This window comes from Tamandua tetradactyla, chromosome 6 (genome assembly GCF_023851605.1).
Source record: "Tamandua tetradactyla isolate mTamTet1 chromosome 6, mTamTet1.pri, whole genome shotgun sequence".
In the NCBI taxonomy this organism is placed as follows: Eukaryota; Metazoa; Chordata; class Mammalia; order Pilosa; family Myrmecophagidae; genus Tamandua; species Tamandua tetradactyla.
Window position 1 is genome coordinate 133,251,985 of NC_135332.1, and position 20,431 is coordinate 133,272,415.

General features: G+C 33.0%; 2 protein-coding genes across 3 annotated transcripts in view; one reads left to right on the forward strand and one right to left on the reverse strand.

Moving 5' to 3' along the window:
• The window catches only part of OSGIN2 (oxidative stress induced growth inhibitor family member 2), a 37,058-nt gene extending 35,174 nt beyond the window's left edge, over nucleotides 1-1,884 (forward strand). The window contains exons 7-8 of one of the 2 annotated variants that reach the window (XR_013178334.1): nucleotides 827-1,021; nucleotides 1,294-1,881. The gene's annotated coding sequence lies outside the window, so the exon portion shown is untranslated. Of the gene's footprint in view, nucleotides 1-826 lie in introns of both variants that reach the window. The other variant, XM_077167165.1, reaches the window with a different exon arrangement.
• The window catches only part of NBN (nibrin), a 54,716-nt gene continuing 35,761 nt past the window's right edge, over nucleotides 1,477-20,431 (reverse strand). Inside the window, exons 11-17 of the mRNA XM_077167163.1 lie at nucleotides 18,990-19,265; nucleotides 16,588-17,032; nucleotides 12,886-12,957; nucleotides 11,550-11,705; nucleotides 9,574-9,687; nucleotides 2,835-2,884; nucleotides 1,477-1,669 (exon numbers count right to left, since the gene is read on the reverse strand). Coding sequence (XP_077023278.1) covers nucleotides 1,642-1,669; nucleotides 2,835-2,884; nucleotides 9,574-9,687; nucleotides 11,550-11,705; nucleotides 12,886-12,957; nucleotides 16,588-17,032; nucleotides 18,990-19,265 — 1,141 coding nt within the window. The 3' untranslated portion in view covers nucleotides 1,477-1,641. The remainder of the gene's footprint in view (nucleotides 1,670-2,834; nucleotides 2,885-9,573; nucleotides 9,688-11,549; nucleotides 11,706-12,885; nucleotides 12,958-16,587; nucleotides 17,033-18,989; nucleotides 19,266-20,431) is intronic.

The window sequence follows — 20,431 nt, forward strand, 5'->3', positions numbered from 1 at the left end:
GAGCTTACAATCTAGGCCCCTTTACAATAGGCCCCAACCTGATAACCCATGCTCTTGACTTTAATTCATCACAGAGTTTTTATATTATAGTTAGTCCATATGATTGAGGCATGGTAATATTTGGTTTTTGTTCCTGACATTTCATTCAGCAGTCTTTAAGGTTCATTCACCTAGTTGCATGCCTCATAACTTCATTCCTTCTTGCAGCCACTCAGTAATCTATTGTAGGTATATACCATAGTTCTTCATACAATACATTTTTGTTCCTTGAACAAAGAATTTAAAAGAATAGTGGAAGGTGAGAATAAAGCTAAGAAACAAAGAAGAAAAGCTGTGATACTGAAAAACTATCCCCCAAAAGAAAATTTTATGTTCTGGTCAAGGAGGACAGATACTTAAATGTGGTGATTTGCTTTCATTGAGTTTGGAGGGACACTGAATCTTCCTCAAAGATCTAGCAGCGGTATATATTAATTTATGCTATGATTTTCCATTCTACATTATCTCTTAAAATCTAAAAAAGTAAACTTGTTAGTATGTAAGAAACTATGTGACACCAGGAAGCATTCAGTCAGTATAAAAGGCTTATTTTATTTATTTATTTTTGCATGGGCAGGCACTGGGAATCAAACCTGGGTCTCCTGCATAGCAGGGATGAACTCTGCCTGTTGTGCCACCATGGCCCGCCTAAAAGACTTATTCTTTATTCTCATTCCTAGGACATAATGCATGAGTCCTTAGAGTTGATAAAAAGACTTCGCTGTAATTCCAAAGTATTAAAATTTTTGAAGACATCCTTTTTTTTTCCTTACCATCTCCCTTTCAGGTGGAATGGATACAATCGCACCATTTTGATCTTATAGATAGGAAAACTAGGACTTCAACAAACTCAAAACAGAGGCAAACCCAACACAGTAAGACCACCAAAAAGGGTGTATAGGCGTCAGCTATTCTGGTGAGATCTATCAGCAAACCTGATAAACTCTTCTATTGTCTTCAGTTTCTAGTACTACAATTACAAGTGAGTATTGTCTTCACTACCGAAATTCATTCATTTGGGTCAGCTCAGGGAAGACTACAGCATAATGGAAAAAAAAAAGCCATGTTCTGATATGCTGTGATTTTCAAATCAAAGAAGTGCAAGGTGCAGAACACCATGTTATGCTACCATTTGTGTAGAATATTTGGAAAATGATATGCATAGAAATTTGAATATGCATTAAAAATCTCTGGAAAGATTCACAAGAAGCGATTTATAGCCATAAATTTATGGTTATTATGGATTTCTTCTAGGGAGGGGAACCAAGAATCTACGAGACAGTCGTTGAAGAGAGACTTTTTCAGTCTTTACCCTTATATACTTTTAGAATTTTGAACTGTGTATATGTTAACTATTCAATAAATAAAAAAACTTTTAAAAATGAGAAATATTTTACCATAAGATGAAATGATAAAATCAGAAAAGAACAAACAGCATTCATTGTTACACAGAAAAGAAATGGAGTTTTTTTTATTTAACAAAGTTAGGCCATAAAATTTTGTAATATAAATCCCTTCTACACACTAATTCACATATTTCAAGAAGAATAAAGTACATGCTTTTTAGGAATGTTTTTCTGTGCTGCTTTATAAAGTCCTCAGTTATCTTCTTTTTATACTAGGGTTATATCTGTAAATAAAGGAATAGGATTAAATGATAATGAGATCAATGATGGCATTTCTTTCACTTTTAAAAATTGAAGTACTTTCCAATATAGTCATACTTTTTGGCAAACAGGATGAGAATGCCAATTTTGTCCTTAGGATCAGATATTAAGCACTGGCATATTTTATTTGTTTGGTAAAAACAAGCAGCAGCATCCACAAAAAAATCTTGAAAAACACTAAAATCATTAACGAAAACAGCATTGATAAAATCAATGTGTTTTTATACTTTTTCCAGTTTTTGGGAAAAGACCAAAAAAAATTAATTATACCATTTGCACAAAAGAGTATAATGAACCTAAAATATAATTACCTTTTACAAAATTTTCTCCTATTGCAATTAAACAAATGTAGCTGGCTACCAGATAGTCTCACATGACCATATATGGAAAATCAGTAGTGTCTGTCAGCATTTTCCCCAATGATTCATATTGTCAATAATGAAATTAGAGAATCAATCAAATTAGCTGCATAACAGACTCAAAATTAAAGTACTTCTTGGCTCTACCTTTAAGTAAGTTTGGGGAAATATTATTCTTTCCTAGCAAGTATCTACCTATAATATATTTTGTGAGTGTTTAGTGATAATTATAAGGTTTGTTGTGCCTACAAGAATGCTAAAAATGATTTAAATCAAAATTAAATTATAATAACCCAATCCTCTAAAACTTGCCACAATTTCATGCTTTGAAATTCTCATCGAGCCCTTTGTTTTTATGCATGTACCCATGAAAACTAAATAAATGGTCTAGGATTTTACTTGCCTTAATTCAAAACCCAATCTTTCATGATTCTGCTCATTGCTGAAAACGTAACAAATATATAAGCCAAATTCACCTATCTCAGGAACCTTCTTTTGGCTGAATGCCCCATATATATTTTACGTACCAGTGATACATCTAAACTGAATCAACCCCAAACCTCAAGGCTATATCCAATAAACTCAATTATGGTGTCCTAAAGTGGTAAAAACTACACATGTTAAAAAACAAAAACAAAAACATTCTGTAGGTGAAGGGGCTATATCTTATTTTTCAGGACAGAAAATCAAACATTTAATTTCTATAAACAGAACGGAATTATTTCTACATCTCTCAAAGATACATGAGAAAGCTGAAATTAAACTTTACCTAAAGAGATCATCAGCAAGAGACTCTTCTTTTGCTTGTTGATTTTGTACCTGCCAAAATTAAAATAAGTTCAAACATTTGCTGAAGAGTGAATGTATAGATAAAGGACTGCTAAACTGGAAGGTCAGTCATCTCTGGGACTTCCACATCTGGTAGGTCACCAAGTCTTACTGAGTTCTTGCCTCTACAGTATCTCTCTTCCAACAAATCCTTTCCATTTTCATTTCATACCAAGATTATTATAAAAATCTTATTAGACAACTTTCTCTAGTCAATCTCTCCAAAGCTATCCAATATGCTACTACTAGTGCGCGGACTTAAACATTCTTCACAAATGAAATTCTTCTCAAATGAAATTTCAGTTTTTTGAGGTCAGGCTGGTGAAGGTGCTTAAGAGGACACTATCTCAGCCAGCTCAACCAGAGCAGCTTCCCTGGGGCTTGGATCCCTTCCCCCCTAAGCAAATGAGGGTCTAAGAAGCTGCTGCTGAATTACCTCAACCACAAAGTATTTTAAATACAAACTCATCAAACCCCTAAAGTAACTCCAGGAGTTAGCATTTGAAAAACCCCTTCAATGACTTTCCCCACCTACAGAAGACAACACAAGCTCTGAGTCTGATCCTTAAAGTGTACAAGGTTCTTCATAACCTGGTTCCTTTCTGCTTTCCCAATCACCTCTCATCCTCTTCACCAGTTAAAACTAAATCACATACAAAAAGCAAGAAACAAAACAAAAGAAACCAGAATCCCCTCCTAATAAGTATCCTGAGACCCTTTCTGCTTTTTATCATGTTTCTACCTCTGCCTAGAATGTTATTTCCTTTCTGATGCCCTTCACTAAAAAATAACATCTAACTGTTATGACGATCTCCCACAAAAACTTCAGCTGCAGAATTCACAGGATGTACATCACTTTCTACGTTCTATTATAATTATTTCTAATTTCTCATATCCTCACTAAAAGACCATAAGTTCCCTGAATACAGATACTATTTATTTTTACTGTTAGTATTTATATTTTCATACTTACTATGTACTAAATACTATCATAAACTCTTTTAATCTTCAAGTAACTTTTCATTACCCACAATTATATTATTATCCCAGTTTTAACCAATGAGGCAACAGAACCTTAGAGGTTTAATGACTTCTAGAAGATTAAAAAGTCTCTTAGATGGAAGAGTTGGGATCTGACCAGGTCTTCGTGAATATGAGCACTGTGGCCGTACTGCTTCTGAGTCTTTGGAAAGGGCCTACAACAGTGACTTATACAATCTTATAATAATTTTCTGTTTACAAAGTGAGATGCCAAAATGAAATGAAATCTTTTCTTTTTACATTTCCTAATAGATATAACAGAATGTAAATAGGAAAGCATATTCATTAAAGTAACTGCCAAAAAAAAATGTGCTGGCATCATTATCCTCTATGTTCTTAGAGGCTTCCTAGCAGGGGAGACTAATTTTAAATTTACAGCAAAGGAAAGAAAAATTAGCAATGAACAATCAATTTTATTTTATATATTTAGTAAGATACCACATTAAATGGTATCAAGAAATAGAAACCCTAAATTACTGGCATTTTAAAAGGGTTTGGTAAAAGCACTATCAGATAATCTTTCAAAATTCAAATTGGGTTGGACAGAATTTAATGGATTACCATGTTTGAATGACAGAATGAAAATGTCCTAATATAGGATACTTCAGGAACTGACCAAGTGATTATAAAAACAAACTGGTCCACAGAAGTAGATGAAAAAGGGTTGAAAAGAACAAAATGGGGGGAATATGGAAGAAGTGTGGCTGGGGCAAACCCAGCGAAATGAGACAGAAAATACAATAGTAGCTTTATGTATATAAGTAATAGCTATGCAGCAGAAGACCAATTCTATTATCTTAAAGAATAAATCCTACTTAGAGCATCTAAAATTGCTCTATCAAAAATAAGAGATTTGGAAGAATCAATCTACAACACAGGCACTCAAAAAAAATCTAGTAATCGACCATAATTCTCTCGATCTTTCCCTCATCAAAAAAACCAAACAAAGCCCAACAGTTGTTTAATCAAAGAGAAAAGTGTAACCCCATGCCACAGGCTTCAAAAAGGTAGCTGGGCAAACTGAGCCCTGCCTTGATCAAAATGATACAGTGAGACTCTTAGGACTCTTGACTCCCTACAGAAGCTTTGAACATCTCAGAAGAACTGGAAGAAATATTTCTCATAATGCTCAAGAAAACAGTTAAAGAACTGCTGTAGACTGATTGTAAAAATTCAGAAATGGATAGCACAATACTACCTAATTGTAGCACAATAATGTTAGTTCACTGAATGAAGCTGAATGTGAGAATGATAGGGGGGGAGGGCTGGGGGTACAAATGAAACCAGAAGGAAAGACAGACGATAAAGACTGAGGTGTTATACTCTAGGAATGCCTAGAGTGTACAATGATAGTGACTAAGTGTACAAATTAAAAAATGTTTTGGCATGAGGAAGAAAAAAAAAAGAATTGCTGTAACAGGGCTGAATCAAGAAAAAGGCTATCTAAAAGCAGTAGGATTTCATAGATCCCTGGTCCTGGTATAGAGGGAGCAGAGTAACTTTCCTGCATGTCTGGCCTAGTCTCTCTTCGTGGGGGCCTGAGGGACTCACTGTCCCAGAACTTGTCTTGTGTATAGAAGGCATCACCTGAAGCTCTTCTACAAAATGCTATGGAAGAGGAGTCAAGTGGCTCCCTGGAGCAAGGGATTGCTGGCTATAGGACATTCATCCAGGACAGTGAGGAAAAGGAAAGGGGATCTTTGGAACTGTTTAAACCTGGGAATTCTGAGGGATATAAAAGCATGCCCAAGACAAGATACAAGCACAGTGAGGCTCCTATGCTGAGCTCTTCTAGTCTAAACTCATTGTATGGATAAGCCCTGAGCCCTGAGCCCTCAAATAGGTCAATTTGCAAAGACTGGGAAAGGTGTTTTCTTTTGTTCCTCCTCCATTTTTTTTTTTTTTTAATTTAGATCCTGGCATTCAAGGTAAGCTCTGTCATAACAATAGCTGGATACACACTTAAAGGACAGATGCCTCAGTCTAAATTCCAGTGACAACACATTAAAATATCAAAATGTCCAGGTTTCAACAAAAAAATTACAAAACATACAAAGAAAGAGAAGCCATGGCCCAGAGAAGCGATGGCCCAGGCAAGAGAGAAGGTTAAAGCATTAAAAAACATCAATGAGCAGGATCAGACTTGGGACATAAGCGGACAGACTTTTAAAAAATTGTCTTAAATATTCTCAAACAGCTAAAGGAAAACATGGACAATAAACGGAAAGAAATCAGGAATATTAGAGAGAACACAAAGAGGATATCAAGAGAGATAGAAATTATGAAAAAGAACCAGACAGAGCTGAAAAACACAGTAACAGAAATTAAAAACTCTCTAGATGGGTTCAATAGCAGATTGGAGCTGGCAGGAAAAAAAGATCAGTGAACCTGAAGACAAAACCATCAAAATCACTCAGTCTAAGCAGCAGAAAGAAAAAAAGAATTAAGAAAAGTAAACAAAGCCTGAGGAACTTGTGGAATACCACCAAGCATATTAATATAGCACTGTGGGAATCCCAGAAGGAGAAGAAAGACAGAAAGGGGTAAAGAATATTCAAAGAAATGGTAGCTGAAAATTTTGATTTGATGTAACTGTCATTCCTAATACTTCTACTACCTGTTAAAAGGTGCTGCAGAACTGACCAAGACCTGAGAATTCTTACTAATGCCACAAATCTGGGGGAAAAAGTAGCCTAAGCAGAGAAAAGAAAACAACTGCCAGTAGGCTGCTGGGAAGGGATTAATGGGATGGGGAGGGAAATGGGACTGACACTGACCAAAAGCACAGGCTCCAGGCACTCCCTGATAAATTAGGTAAAAAATCTAAAATGCTGGGTTATTGTTTTTTGGGTTAGGATATACTCCCTAGTACAGGAAGAGTTAAGCCAAATCCCAGGAGAGAGCTAGTCTAACTTTTCAATAAAAGGTGCACATAGCTCTAGCTGACCCTTTCCTGATTTAATGTCTTTAAGTCACAGAAACCACACAGAACATGCAATGTAACTCTATTTTAAGCATGTTGCCATGCTGACTGTAAGGCACAGGTAATTCTGGACTTTATTGGCAAGCTAAGAAGATTAAAAGTACTTTTGACTACCCTCAAGTATTGCCTCACATATTTGCTTTAAAACCTAATTCCTGCATAAAATGGTACTAGATGCTTGACACAGCAAACACAATGTCTGAACAGGGCACCCACTTTAAATAGCTGCAAGATAAAGAAAACAGCAAAGCTACTCTACATACTCAAGCAATTAAAAAAAAATGAAAAGAAAAAGGAGAAACATTGGAATAGAACATGTAAAACACAGATGAAGAAACATGCAAGAACTAATAACCCAAGGCATGAAAAATAAATAGGAATGTGAAAGCAATAAAACAAAAGGTTAGATGATGATAAACCATAATACAACAAAATGAAAGGGAATGAATGCTAAGTAAAGAAAATGAGAACCATAATATCACCATTTCAGAATTAAAATTTAAAATAGTAATGATAGCACTGATTATTATAAAGGCTTTATAAGCACTATTTTATTTAATCCTCACAATAATCCTCGAAAACAGAGGTGCTATTATTGTTCCCATTCTACACAAAAGGCAATGGAGGAAAAAAGAAGTTACATAATTTGCCCAAGGTCACACACTGGTGATGAGGAATAGAACAGGCAAATTGAAATTTGAATTTTTGACACAGTGAAAGGGCTTCAGAAAACCACAGTGAATGCATATGAAATAAATGTTAGAGGGCAAAGATGATCCAGTATAAGTTAGCTATATCTTAAGTGTAGAGAGCCAGCGAATATAAAAAAAATGTTTTAAAAGAAGTAATAGTAGAAAAATTCGTAGAAACAAAGAACTGCATCTACTGTGTTCCAGGAAAAACTAACAGAGAATAATCAATACTCCACTGTGATTAACTATCACAATACAATCATATTCTGATTATTTATTGACTTCACAAGCTTAAGAATTATTCCAGTCATGCAAGTCACCTAAAAAGAGGAAGAACTGTCAAAAGGTGGGGAAGGGGTAATCAGAGGAAGCCCAAATAACTTTCTCATTCATCATAACACAAAGCCAACATATCGTGTCAAAATTGAAATATGCAATTTAAAAAAAAATACTGATTCCAGCCTCAATGTTTTTCATATTTTACCCCCATAATCTTTGAGGGATCATTTAGGAAATATGTTGAAGGGGAAAAACCTACAAATTCATTAATGGCTTCAATTTTACCTCCTTCTAATAATCTCTTTCCATTCATTCCTACTCTGTCCCTGCCTTTCACCCCTTCTCAATAAAGAAGATATCTGAGTTATTATTTATTGAATGGTAAAACGAGTCATTTATGGGCTTCAGTATATATTTTTAAACTTTTTCTTCATTCTTCTGTGTACTGCCATAATATTTGGAATGCGCACTTACAAAACAAGCCAATTATTCTTTAAAAAAAGTAAAGAAGGATGGGACTTCCATTCTTCTGTTTTTTCACAGTGAAAACCCTGAATGATCTTAACAACCCTGCTTTTGATTTTAAAAAATTCTTTTTAAATGAATTGCTCAAGAATAAACTAAATCCAAAGTAATGCAGAATAAAGAACCCTGAGAGGTTAACAATTTACTGAGGCCAGCATTTGTGCTGTGGATATCTGCCAACCATAGAGATCTTTGGCTCTGTTTGTCTATATGGGTTGTGGTGAAATGAAAAGAAAACGTAACATAAGATGGGGATTCTAAGACCTAATAGAGAAATAAATTCTATAATGCAGAAGGATATAGCAAATAAACCTGTCTTGACCCTGGCACTGGGTGAAGGAAAGAAATAAAAATCTCACTTGAAGTATCCCACAAGCTGGCTTTCATTCAGGCTTATGGTCCAAATGCATACTAACTACCTATGAATGAAAAAAATCAAAAGCAGACAATTTCACTGAAAACAAAATGACTTCTAGAAATGAAAAAATAGGATTGAACTGAAATTCAATAATGGATGTAATACTAAGCAAACAGACAGAGTTGAAGGGAGAAGTAAAGTAGTAAACTAGAAAATTACCAAGAATACAATCCAGAAAAACAAGGAGATGAAATTTATAGAACAGAAGACACATGAAGGAGAAAGTGAGATTTAACTCGTCAGATCTGAGTTCCAGAAGAAGATAAAAGAGAAAACAAGAAAAAAGTATATTCAAGAAAATAATGACTGAGAAATCTGTGAATTGTTGAAAGATATTTCCCAGTTTTAGATAGCCCAGTCTATTTACATATTATTTAACTAATATATTTTGCAATGTCCTTTATATAACTATATGCCCATCTTTTAATTGTTATCCCTTACTTTCTTTTAAAATTATTGTGTTTAAAGTCTTTATTTTTTCTTTACATTAGGAGGTAAAAGTAACTCAATCATTTAGTTCCATATATATATAATTTTGATTAACAAAATAAATCTAGAGTCCCTTTAAATAGGTATTCTGGAATGGTACAAATTAATCTTAGTGCTCTATAACTTAGGAATTTTTTTGAATGATCTTAGGTCACTTATCTTAAGTTTGGTTTAAAGAAGAATTTGCTCTAAGAAAACCACAAGGGATCAAAATGCAAATCAAACAAGTTTCAGGGACTCACTTCCTACTAACCTCCATTTCCTGCCTTAACCATTCTTCTAATTCTGTATTCTTTCGAGCATGATGGGCTATTAGATCTGATCCACCAATGATATGTGGAAGTTTTCCTGCTCCAGGAAATGTGACCTATTAAATAATAAAAGTAATGAGGTTAAACACATTAAATTAAAAGGACCAATTTTTAAAAAGCAAAGACTAAATCAGATATAAGTGTCAAAGATGTTTACATCTTATAAATGAATGACTGTGTTGCGAGACCCACCTGTCTTGCCCCCAACTTTTCTAGCTATCACTGTACCCAGGTTTAGACATGCCCACTGGGATTTCTGTACTAGGAAGAATTTAGGTTTTTAATTTGGAGTTTTTATTTAAAAAAGAGCCTTGGTTCATCACCTGGAAATTAAAGCAAATCAATGTGAACACACATCCCATAATTTAAAGCATTATATTTTGTTTTAAAGATTTCAAAGTTTAATACCTTCCTAGTATTCATGAAAATTTAAGTCTTTTCAAAGCTTTCCAGTTTATAAATCTCTAGCCAGAGATGTTGGCGATGGCAATAGTTTATTCTATCAAATATATTATTAATTATTTACAAATGAAGAGGTGCTATAAAAAGAAAGTTCTATATGAAAATGTATTATCAAGTACACTGCTAACATTGCAGTTAGGGAGTAAGTAATAAATCCATAGCAGTTTATGGACATAATTAAAAATTTAGTATATGAAGTATAAAGAGAATTACAAATTAGTCTTCATTAAGGAGTATTTAAAAAAGATAAATAGAGCTATGTCATTGATTTGGAAACTTAAAGTACTCAGATTTCATTACAAAGATAATCTAATAAAACATTTTTCTATAAGAATTTTTGTTTGAATTTCTTTTGCAGTCTTAAACCAAATTCCTTAGGCAAAGGATATTAATATTTTTAAGAGTTTTAATTTTTTCCAAACCACTTCTTAAGAGTATTAATATACCCCTCTTGTGTCAACAGTAAATACTATCACTTTTTCTTTGGAAAGCAAGAGCATGTGTTTTGAATTTTTATTTTTTTTAACAATAAGATTTTGTAATCCAGTCTCGAAGTAGTTACCAAACTACTCATGTGCTGGCTATGGGGTGGGAAATACATAGTGTTAAAAGAGGCATCATGATGCCATGTAAGTAGGAAATATTTTCATCTTCCACATTAAGTAGAAGAGATCCTTCTTGTCAAATGAAGTTCAGAACTCTTTAGACACAGTAGACAGAAAACTAATTTAATTGAGAAAATGTTAAGAGTAAAAGAGAGAAAGCTACTACACCTCATAATCATAGCAAAACTGTGTGGATCATGCTATAGAGAAAAGTAGTCTTCTACAGAAATCACTTTTGAAATCATTACTGTACCCTGATCAAATGCATAAACAAAGGCTATCACCAAAGGTCTGTAACAAGGAGCAAATATTTCAGAATTGATTAAAAAAGGATAAACAAAAGAATACAGACTGGATCAGAACTATTCTTTTAACCATACTGCAGAATTCAGATCTGGTGGCAGTGTTCAGCTTATACATTTATATATTTATTTTATTTATACATATGTAGTAAAAAAAAAAAGTTCATAGTTTTTATTATTGGATGTGTTCAGTTCTTTTCAACAAATTTATTATCTTCATAAAGTCTTCAAGAAAGAAACCCTTCAGGTAGTCACAGATCAATATTAGAACTGGGAGGGCCCTATCATTACAGCTGAAAGCCTGGTGCTTAAGGTGGGGAAAATCAAGTGAAAAGCACTCTTTAATGGGTTTAATGCAGTTTGTTTTATTCTAGGGGTTCAATATAGTCATTAATTGTCAGTTCCTGTCTTTCTTAGGTTAATTTTTTTACTGTTTTAAGCAGAAGAAATATCATCAGCTTTCAACATAAATGGCTTTTATTACTATTTAGTATTAACAATATTTCTAAAAACACTGCCCTCTTGTGATATAGTTAAATAAATACCTACCTTTTTGAATTTCTTGAAATTCTTTAGTTGACCATAATCATCATTTATGATTGATGGATTTCTGGAGGTAGAGTTATTAACCACCAACGATCTAAATTCAATCAGTAATACTTTGCTTGGAAGTATCTCACCATCACCCTGAAGTTTGTCTTTGTTCTTAAATGGGTAAAGATTAGTAGAAAAGGAAGAGTAGAAATTACAAGAACAATTACTATCATTTAAGGATTTAGAGAAAAAAGGTCAAATAGTTGAATAAATATTTTTTTAAAGAGGTTTACTTCTGCTACCTGAACTTTGTATTTGGAAACAAATCATACATATTGTAAAATTAGAAAACTATTCAAGTTTTCTTTGGAAAAACTTATAACAAACACATCTATATTAGAAGGCTGAAAACCATACAGTATTTTAAACTTAGTAGCATATTCTAATAAATATCTCAAAAACAGACCTTCTTGTATATATTTTCTTGATATAAAATTTCAGCACTCTCTGCATCTTTTCATTAAAACTATACAGCAAGATGATTCTTATACATTCCATTCTACAGGTCATCTACTAAAGCTTTCTTGGATTCTCATTAGCTTACATTTTTAATTATTTTTCATACCTCAAAAAGTGAATCACTAATTTTGAACAAACTACCTCTTTAACTAACAAGGCACCTTTTTTATTCCAGATAAATACATCTAATAAGTTAAAATTTACTTGAATGGTTAATAAATCAGTCTGAAAAGCCCTTTCTGTTTTCTAGTTGCTGGATTAGTTTCATTGCTTTATGTCCTTTACTATTAATTTTCTAGTTAGTTACATAACATTTCTACAGCTGCTAAAAGTTACTAACAGGTTTATGATAAAGCTAGTAAGGGAAAGAAGAGAGGAACAGTCAAAAGAAAAGGTTCTTCTGATAGTGACGGAATATAACCAGGACCTGTAGTAAAATAACAATAGTCTAATACTTCTTTATTGTGCTTTAGAGTGTACAAATATTTCATAACCATTACTTTATTTCATATAAACAACTCTGTTGGAAAAGTATCAACCCCATTTTAAAAGTAAAGGACTTGAGGTTCATAAATGTAAAAATGACTTGTTCAAGGTCACATCTATAGAGAAGCAGGGCAGGGACTTAAACTCAAGCTTCTCTCCATACTCCTTTTTGTCTATCATGGTTATAACATGATCTATCCATATCCAGAGGAGGAATCATTAAATAGACCAAAATTATAGAAAGAGATAATAGTTAATCCTAAAAATGTAAATTGACAGAAATTGTTGAGATGATGCCCATAAATCAAAGTGTTATAAAAATTAAATAAAATAAAAATTTCCTCACAGACATTTCTTCTTTGGTTGACCATAGTGGTTCTTTCTTGAGCTTACAACTTTTCCCAATTTCATTTTCTTCCTAAAGAAATAAAAAATATTGTTCACAATATATTCTGATACCTTTCTGAAAACAGAAATATTGACTCTTTGATCCAGTGACTTGATGTTCTAGTATCTTTCCTAAAGAACGTAACACATGTGAGAATAAAAATATATGCAGAAAGAAACACTGCAGCATGAGTTATAAGACCAAAGAATTGTAAGCAATTTAAGTTCATATGTCATATATTTAAAAGATATTTAATAATAAGGGAAAATGTTCATAATATTAGTGGATAAAATTGGCATTAATGTACAAATTAAAATAAAAAAACAAAATACCAAAATAATAACTATGGTGGTCTACAGATAGTAAGATTATCATACCTATTAATTTAGTATGTTTTTTTCCGTATGAAATTTCCCAAACTTCTATATGATCATATATTCCTTTTACAATCAAAAAGTAAAACACTTCAAAAGGTTCTACCTTAATTTATATTTAGGATTGAATCTTCATGCTTAATTCAAGGGGAAAAAAAAAGATTTACTTCAACTGTTCAAGATATTAAACTACAATAAAACTAGAAACTGCCCTGAATTCAAATATTATCCTTCACATCCACATATCCAGATCATGTTTTATCCAAAACAAATTTACATAGATGGCCTTCTAATACTTCCAGTAAAAACTACAACCCCCTTGGATATAATGGGAGAAATATCATTTAACATCAAATTTTCAACAATAAGCAATAAAAATTCAAAAAAGTTAAAAAAGGCTAGAAAGAAAGAGCAGAAAGGTACTTTGTGTTTGCTTAGAGACTAAAGAGAAATAATATTTCTCAGTTTATCAATAGGAAGATTAAAAATTTATATTCCCAGCCTACTTAAGCTGAGTACCTTTTATATACACCATCCACTGGAAGTTGTCATCACAATCAGAATATTTTACATGGCTCCACCACACCTGCTTCCTTCCCATCCTGCCCTTCTCTAATATTTCCTATCTTAGAGAATTAAAACCTTGGGAGCTATACTATACCATTTGCTCTTTCATTTACTGTATTGAATTATTCACCAAGTCCTGGCGATTCTATGCCCTAAAGGTCTTATCAAACTTATCTTCTCAGCTGATCAGACGCTTTTCATGTTAGCATGCCCAATGCCTTGAATAACTGAACAGATGAATAAATGACATTCTGAGAGCTGACAAAAGTAGAGAGAGAAGGAACTCAGACTTCTTTCATATATTAAGAACACAGTTTTTGTTTTTGTCCCAGTTGTTGATACCTGGTAATGTGACCTTGGCAAGTTACTTAACATCTCCCTTTGTCAGTTAACTCATACATTAAATGGGTATAATGCTATTTCCTTGCAGGGTTGCTATTATATAAAACGAGAATAACCAAGAAGTGGTAGTTATTATTATGGGGCACTAGACGATGCTATATTTATAAGAAGAAACCTTAATTTGACATAGGGAGAGTGGGAAGAGGTGAGGAAGAGATATTCTGTATATACATCATGCATATGCTGTTAAGGAGAGGGATGTTAACCAGGATGTTCAGTCATGTTGGCATTTTACGGAGTCTGGGAAATCAAAGTAAGGCCAAGGACTCACATTGAAAGGAAAAATACCTTTGTAACTAGTTTTCTTACTAAAAACATATAATACCAGAACAGTGATTTAAATTTTACTATATCCTAAAGTGCATCACAATCAAGTATTATTCACTCTCCAAAAGCCTTTTATATCCTATTTATTTTATAATGTATCTTTTTGTTTATTTTCTTATTGTTGAGTTTTTAATTATTTTCATTAGAGAAGCTGTGGGTTTACAGAACAATCATGTATAAAATAAAGGATTTCAACATACCACCCTACCACATCACTTGCACTGGTGTGGAAAATATGTTATTTGATGGTAACACTTTTTTTTGTAATTCTATAATTTTTAACAGTAGTTATATATGTTACAATTGAGGAAAGATGATCAAAGTACTACTATAACTGTTGTCCTTAGTTTATGTAGGGGTATTTTCTGCCCATATTTCCGACCTATTATTATTTGTAATGTATATATATTTTTAAATTTAGAATATGCTCATACAGTAATATAAGGATACAAGAACTCTTGCTATAGAATAATAAGTGAAATAAAATAACTATATCCCTTATATCATTATATAACTTGGTTATTAAATGAAAAGGTCTTTCTGATACATGACTATTTAATGGCTCCCATGTCACTGGTGCGTGGTACTGAGCTCATGCCTTTCCTAGCCTGGTTCTAGTGCTCAATTCTCTGGATGACACGAGTCCTAGGGGAATGTACTGTGGAAGTAAGGATTTAAGAAGATTAATTAGCAGTCATTTAGAATGGACCAAAGAATTCTGTGACTCCATGACCACTCTGAGATAGAATTTAAAGAAAAGAGAAGAAAAAAAAGTCTATAAAAGAAGAAGGATAAAGTAAGTAATAAGACTAGAGTATGAGGAAAGAAAGTAAGAACATATCAGGGAAAACTAGAAATAAATGTAAGAGGAAAGGGTACCATCAGGGAAATAGGTTTCCAAAGGTATAGCCAAAATAATATAGAAATAGGACTTAACTTTCTAAAGACTAAACACTTAAAATAGTAACTAGCCTGAACATAGATTCTGGAATAGTTTGGAGCAAAGGTGATAATATGAAAATAAAATGTGATTCTGATGCAGCTAGCCCACAGAACGGTGTTTAGGATTCACTCATAAGAAATAACAAATGATGAGGATATCCTTCCTGTGTGAGTTGTCAAATATATAAGACAAATAGAGCATATAATTTGTTCATACACTAGTGGTTATAGATTTATACAGTACTTAATGCACACTAGGTTTGTAACAAATGCTTATCAAATTGATTGTACCTTCCAATCATCTCATCCTTAATCTTTCACTTAGTTCTGTCCTTACCCTATAACTATTTATGGTGTGGGGGAGGGGGCAGTGATGCCATGACTATGAATACGGAGTGGAGCTAACCGACCCACTCCGTATTCTGTGGGAGATCAGAATATTAAATTTGGATTTTATCATGTCTGTGCTTTCACTTAATGAGCTGCATCTACGTATCTATAGGCAGTAGGTCACCTTACTTTTATATTGAAGAGGAAAAATCTGAGGAGTTTTCTTAGACAAAAGTGGATAAGCTAAATTATCAACTTTCATGAAAACAGGATAGAACATTAAAGATCACAATGAAAATGAAAATTCCTAATGATGGTATATATATTTTATGTTAAATATGTATCCAGTAAACACTTTGGTTTGGGTCTACTACTTTCTTCATCTTTCTGTGCCTGTTTACTTATTAAGCCAACTCCTATACGTAACATCATATCCAAAAATGTCTGATACAATATTATAGCCTAATATGGAAACCTATTATAGCAATCGTATAAAGCCAGTTCATTTGTTTTATTTTATATAGTCAAAGAATCACTGTATTTTTAACTTTTCTCTTATCCATCAACAAATTTTTATACTTAATACTGCCTACTGAAGACATTCATTTTTTTCCCTTAAGTAGACGGATGGATGCTAATACTACCAAGAAAAAACCCAAAGTATTTTTTATTATTCTCAGTTTCTATTTGTACACTTCTCATTAAAAATGATACTTACAGATATTTTGTTACTTTCTGTAACTGCTTCATCATTAAAAGCGTCATTTGCTTCTATAATCAACCTTGGCTTTTTTTTAATATTGATATCTTCCTCTTGTTTTTGAACTCTCACTTCAATTTCTGACTCTGGCTTTGTGTTCTTGAATAACTGTTCCAATACTTCATCTTCTATAGCCAAATCATCAGTTTCTTTTCTTTTTTTTGATATTAGCATTTCAGTCGATAGAGATTTATTGGCAGAATTTTTCACATTAGATTTTAAACCTATATCTGTAAATAGGTTATCTAATTTTTTGTCCAGGGACTCATTCTGAGATAGATACTGTTCTTTATTTTTCCACATTGAAAGTGCAGCAGGTTGTGTTTGCTCTAAAAGAGAACAAGACATTTCTATTCTTGCCGATTTAGATGACGATATTTCTTGATTTTCTTCATCCCTACTCCTTAGTTTTAGAAAAGAAGAGAAGAAAACAAAAAACAGAAAAATGAGCACATCTCACAGCTAAGTAATTTATTAGTTTGGGAATAGCTTTCCTTCCCCATTTAAATCACAGTGTGCTGTAGATTTTGTTGATTAATGTAATATTACTAGAAATCAACAAACATTTAAAAACAGTACATAATTTACATACACTCTATTGTTTTAAGGGAATAATCAACCCTATGGCTAAAACAATATAGAGATATCTATCTTTTCTACTGAAGTAGTAGTAGTTGATAAATCACTGTGGAGGAAAAGATAGAAAAATATAAAAATACAAAAGACCTGTTGATAGGAGACAGCAGAATACTTTATAATACAGGCAATTAACTCATAGGCAGGGAAAAATTAATTTGGAAATATAACCTAATAGATTAATGAGAGCTGGATTCAAGATAACAAATCAGAATAGCTAAGTCCAGAATATAGTACAGCTCATGTATCAGAAATGTGAATATATGACTAAGAGTTTTCCATACTATATTGATTACACATTCAATAAATACTGAACACTAATTTTATGCAAATTATACTACGTCCCACAAAGAACACAAAGACTTAGGTCTCTGCTCTTCAGGAGTTTATTGGATTTATGCTGGGATGAAACAGTCAAGGTGAAATTTTAACAATACTACTCTAATGTCAGGGTACAGGACAGACCAATCAGGAGGCTTTTGCACTAATTTAAGTGCCAGAGTTTGAGCCAGAGAGATACCAATCCAAGCAGATGAAAAGAAAGGGATTTATAAGACATTAAAAATAAGAATCAGGGCAGTGCGATGGTGGCTCAGCGGCAGAATTCTCGCCTGCCAAGCTGGAGACCCAGGTTCGATTCCTGGTGCCTGCCCATGCAAAAAAAAGAGAATCAACACTATTGCTCTAGAGGAAGAAGAGTCAAAGATTATGAAAAGGTGAACCACTAACAAAAAGCACACATATTCAGTGAGAGGGAAGAAGAGGTTTTAGGTCCCATTATTTGGGACAATGGAAGGAAATTTCTATGGAAAAGTAGATGTGAAGCTTAAAGGAGAAGGTAGGGACAAATATGTTGATCATCTATAAGGTCATGACACCTTCAGGTTCATGGAGTATAAAGAGCAGTAGGAGGAGGAAAAGAAGTCCTTAAAGGGAAGAAGAGTCAAAGAGGCAGAAGAAGCAGTGTAAGACACTATGCAAAAGTTAAGAAAGGAGACAAAACAAGGAGGAGAACGTTTCAAGAACGGAATGTTACCAAAAGGCCACTGGGGTTGGCAATTGTGTCAATGGTTAATTTTAAGGACGTCATTTCTTAAAATGAAATACTGCTGTTTAGACATAGTTTATAAACAAATGGAAGTGATAATTGTCTTGGCAGGAAGTTTAACAGTGACTGTAAAGAAAGAAAAAAAGGGAGCAGCAGAGAAAGAAACCAGGTCAAGGTAAGGTTTTTAAGAAATAAAGATGAAACTGAGCAGTTGAAAGCAGAAGGAAAGAATCTAGAAGAACATACTAAAGATGCTGGAATTTTAATTGATGGAGCACTGCCTTACAAGAGGTAAGAGAGGTGATCAAGGGAAACAAGTTGAAAGGCCATTTTGGAACTCAGGTGTAGAAAAGTCCTTCTTCAAGAAGGAAAGAAATAAATGGAAGAGAAGTACATCAAATGAAGCAACAGATAAGTAAAGTTACAGAGGAATAAAGATGAGAGAGAATATCTCCAATGATCTTAATCATTAGGACATTTCAAAGGAAGTGAGGTCAAAGAGCCACAGCTTTCCACAGAAACAAACTTCAAGTAGAACATACTAAAGATAATATCATTCTACAATAATATTTTAAAATATTAATTTTTTGAGACACTAATAATAATAATGAACATACTAAGTAGTAATACTAAATGACAGTAATACTAATTATTAAATATATTATTAAAAACATACCTTTTTTTGATAGATGGCTGAAAGTAGTTTGTGATGGAATTGGTTTGCTGCTGCTGAGAAGCTCTATCTCTACTTTTACTTATACCTGGGAATTTAGTTGGTGAAACCTGATAGTGTGGGATTTTCATCCCAACCAGAGTATTTGGCAGTATACTATTTTTATTACAACTTGTTTTAGAGAATTCCTTTACAGTGGATGTTTCCTGTGAAAGTGTTCTAAATTTTTGTTCGATTGTGGAAATTTTTATTTCTTTTGGCATTTCACTCAAATCCATACTGCAGCAAAAGAAAAGAACAAAAGTTAAACAATCAAGGTTACAAGAGCTTTTATCTAGAAACAAAGTGCTTTAATAGTTTTAATGCAATATAGCTTTAGACAATAATTCAGTGAATATATTTTCCATCCCAAGAAAGAAGCTCCATGAAGAAGGATGTTCCTTACTCCTCATCCCCAATAGCAAATATAGTCAGCCATATTCTGCTATAAATATCTGCCAAACACACAAGGAATATCAACCTAGCATCCTATTATAAATTAAAGTAGGAGATAAAAGTATATAACTATTATTCTCTTTAGAAGTTTTAAATTCTTTTCCAAGCAAAAGTAGTATAATTTAAAAAAATGGAAAATCAGAGTAAGAATGACCTCGTATTATTTCAGTATTATATATAATGGGTATTTAAAAGGAGGTGTTTTTTTTGGGAGGGGGAGGTGCCTCATCCAAGAATTTAACCCAGGTCTCCCACATGGCAGGCAAGAATTCTACCATTGAGCGACCTTTGCACCTCCCATCATGGCGTATTTATATCACTTTGGAGAAACTGATACTGTTATATTCCATCCAGATGACAGGCTCTAGAAGAAAGTACAACTCTAGACTACCAGAAAAATATTTTAAATATATATAGTTCTACAACCTATGGCTGAACAGTTACTACTTTTGATATGCTTATTCTTATTGGTGTCATTCAAGTGACTCTACAGTAACATTTTCTCTTTAAAAAGTAAAACTGACCTTAATATAAAATATAGGTGTAGTAAAAATTAAAATATGGTCTAGTACAGTGATATCATAGATATCCTTCAATATAAACAACTAATTATGGAATATTTAAAATATAATATACTGTCTCAAATAGAAAATATCACAGAATACAAAAAAGCTCCCTCCTCCCCCCTAAAATGACTCTCTTTAGAGAACCACTGAAAAACTATCATGAATATTAGCTACTCAGACAGCCAGATAGACATACATATAATATCTCCAAATTTATAAATAATATTCAAGTACAGTCAACATCATACTATTCAAAAACATTTACTTCAAACTTATTTTAACAGTCACAAACAAAGTAGGACTCATTGTGATTTTTTTAAACATTTGCAAGGGACACACAAAAAACACAGCTGTAAACCAGGGCAGAGGTTGGCCTGCAGGATG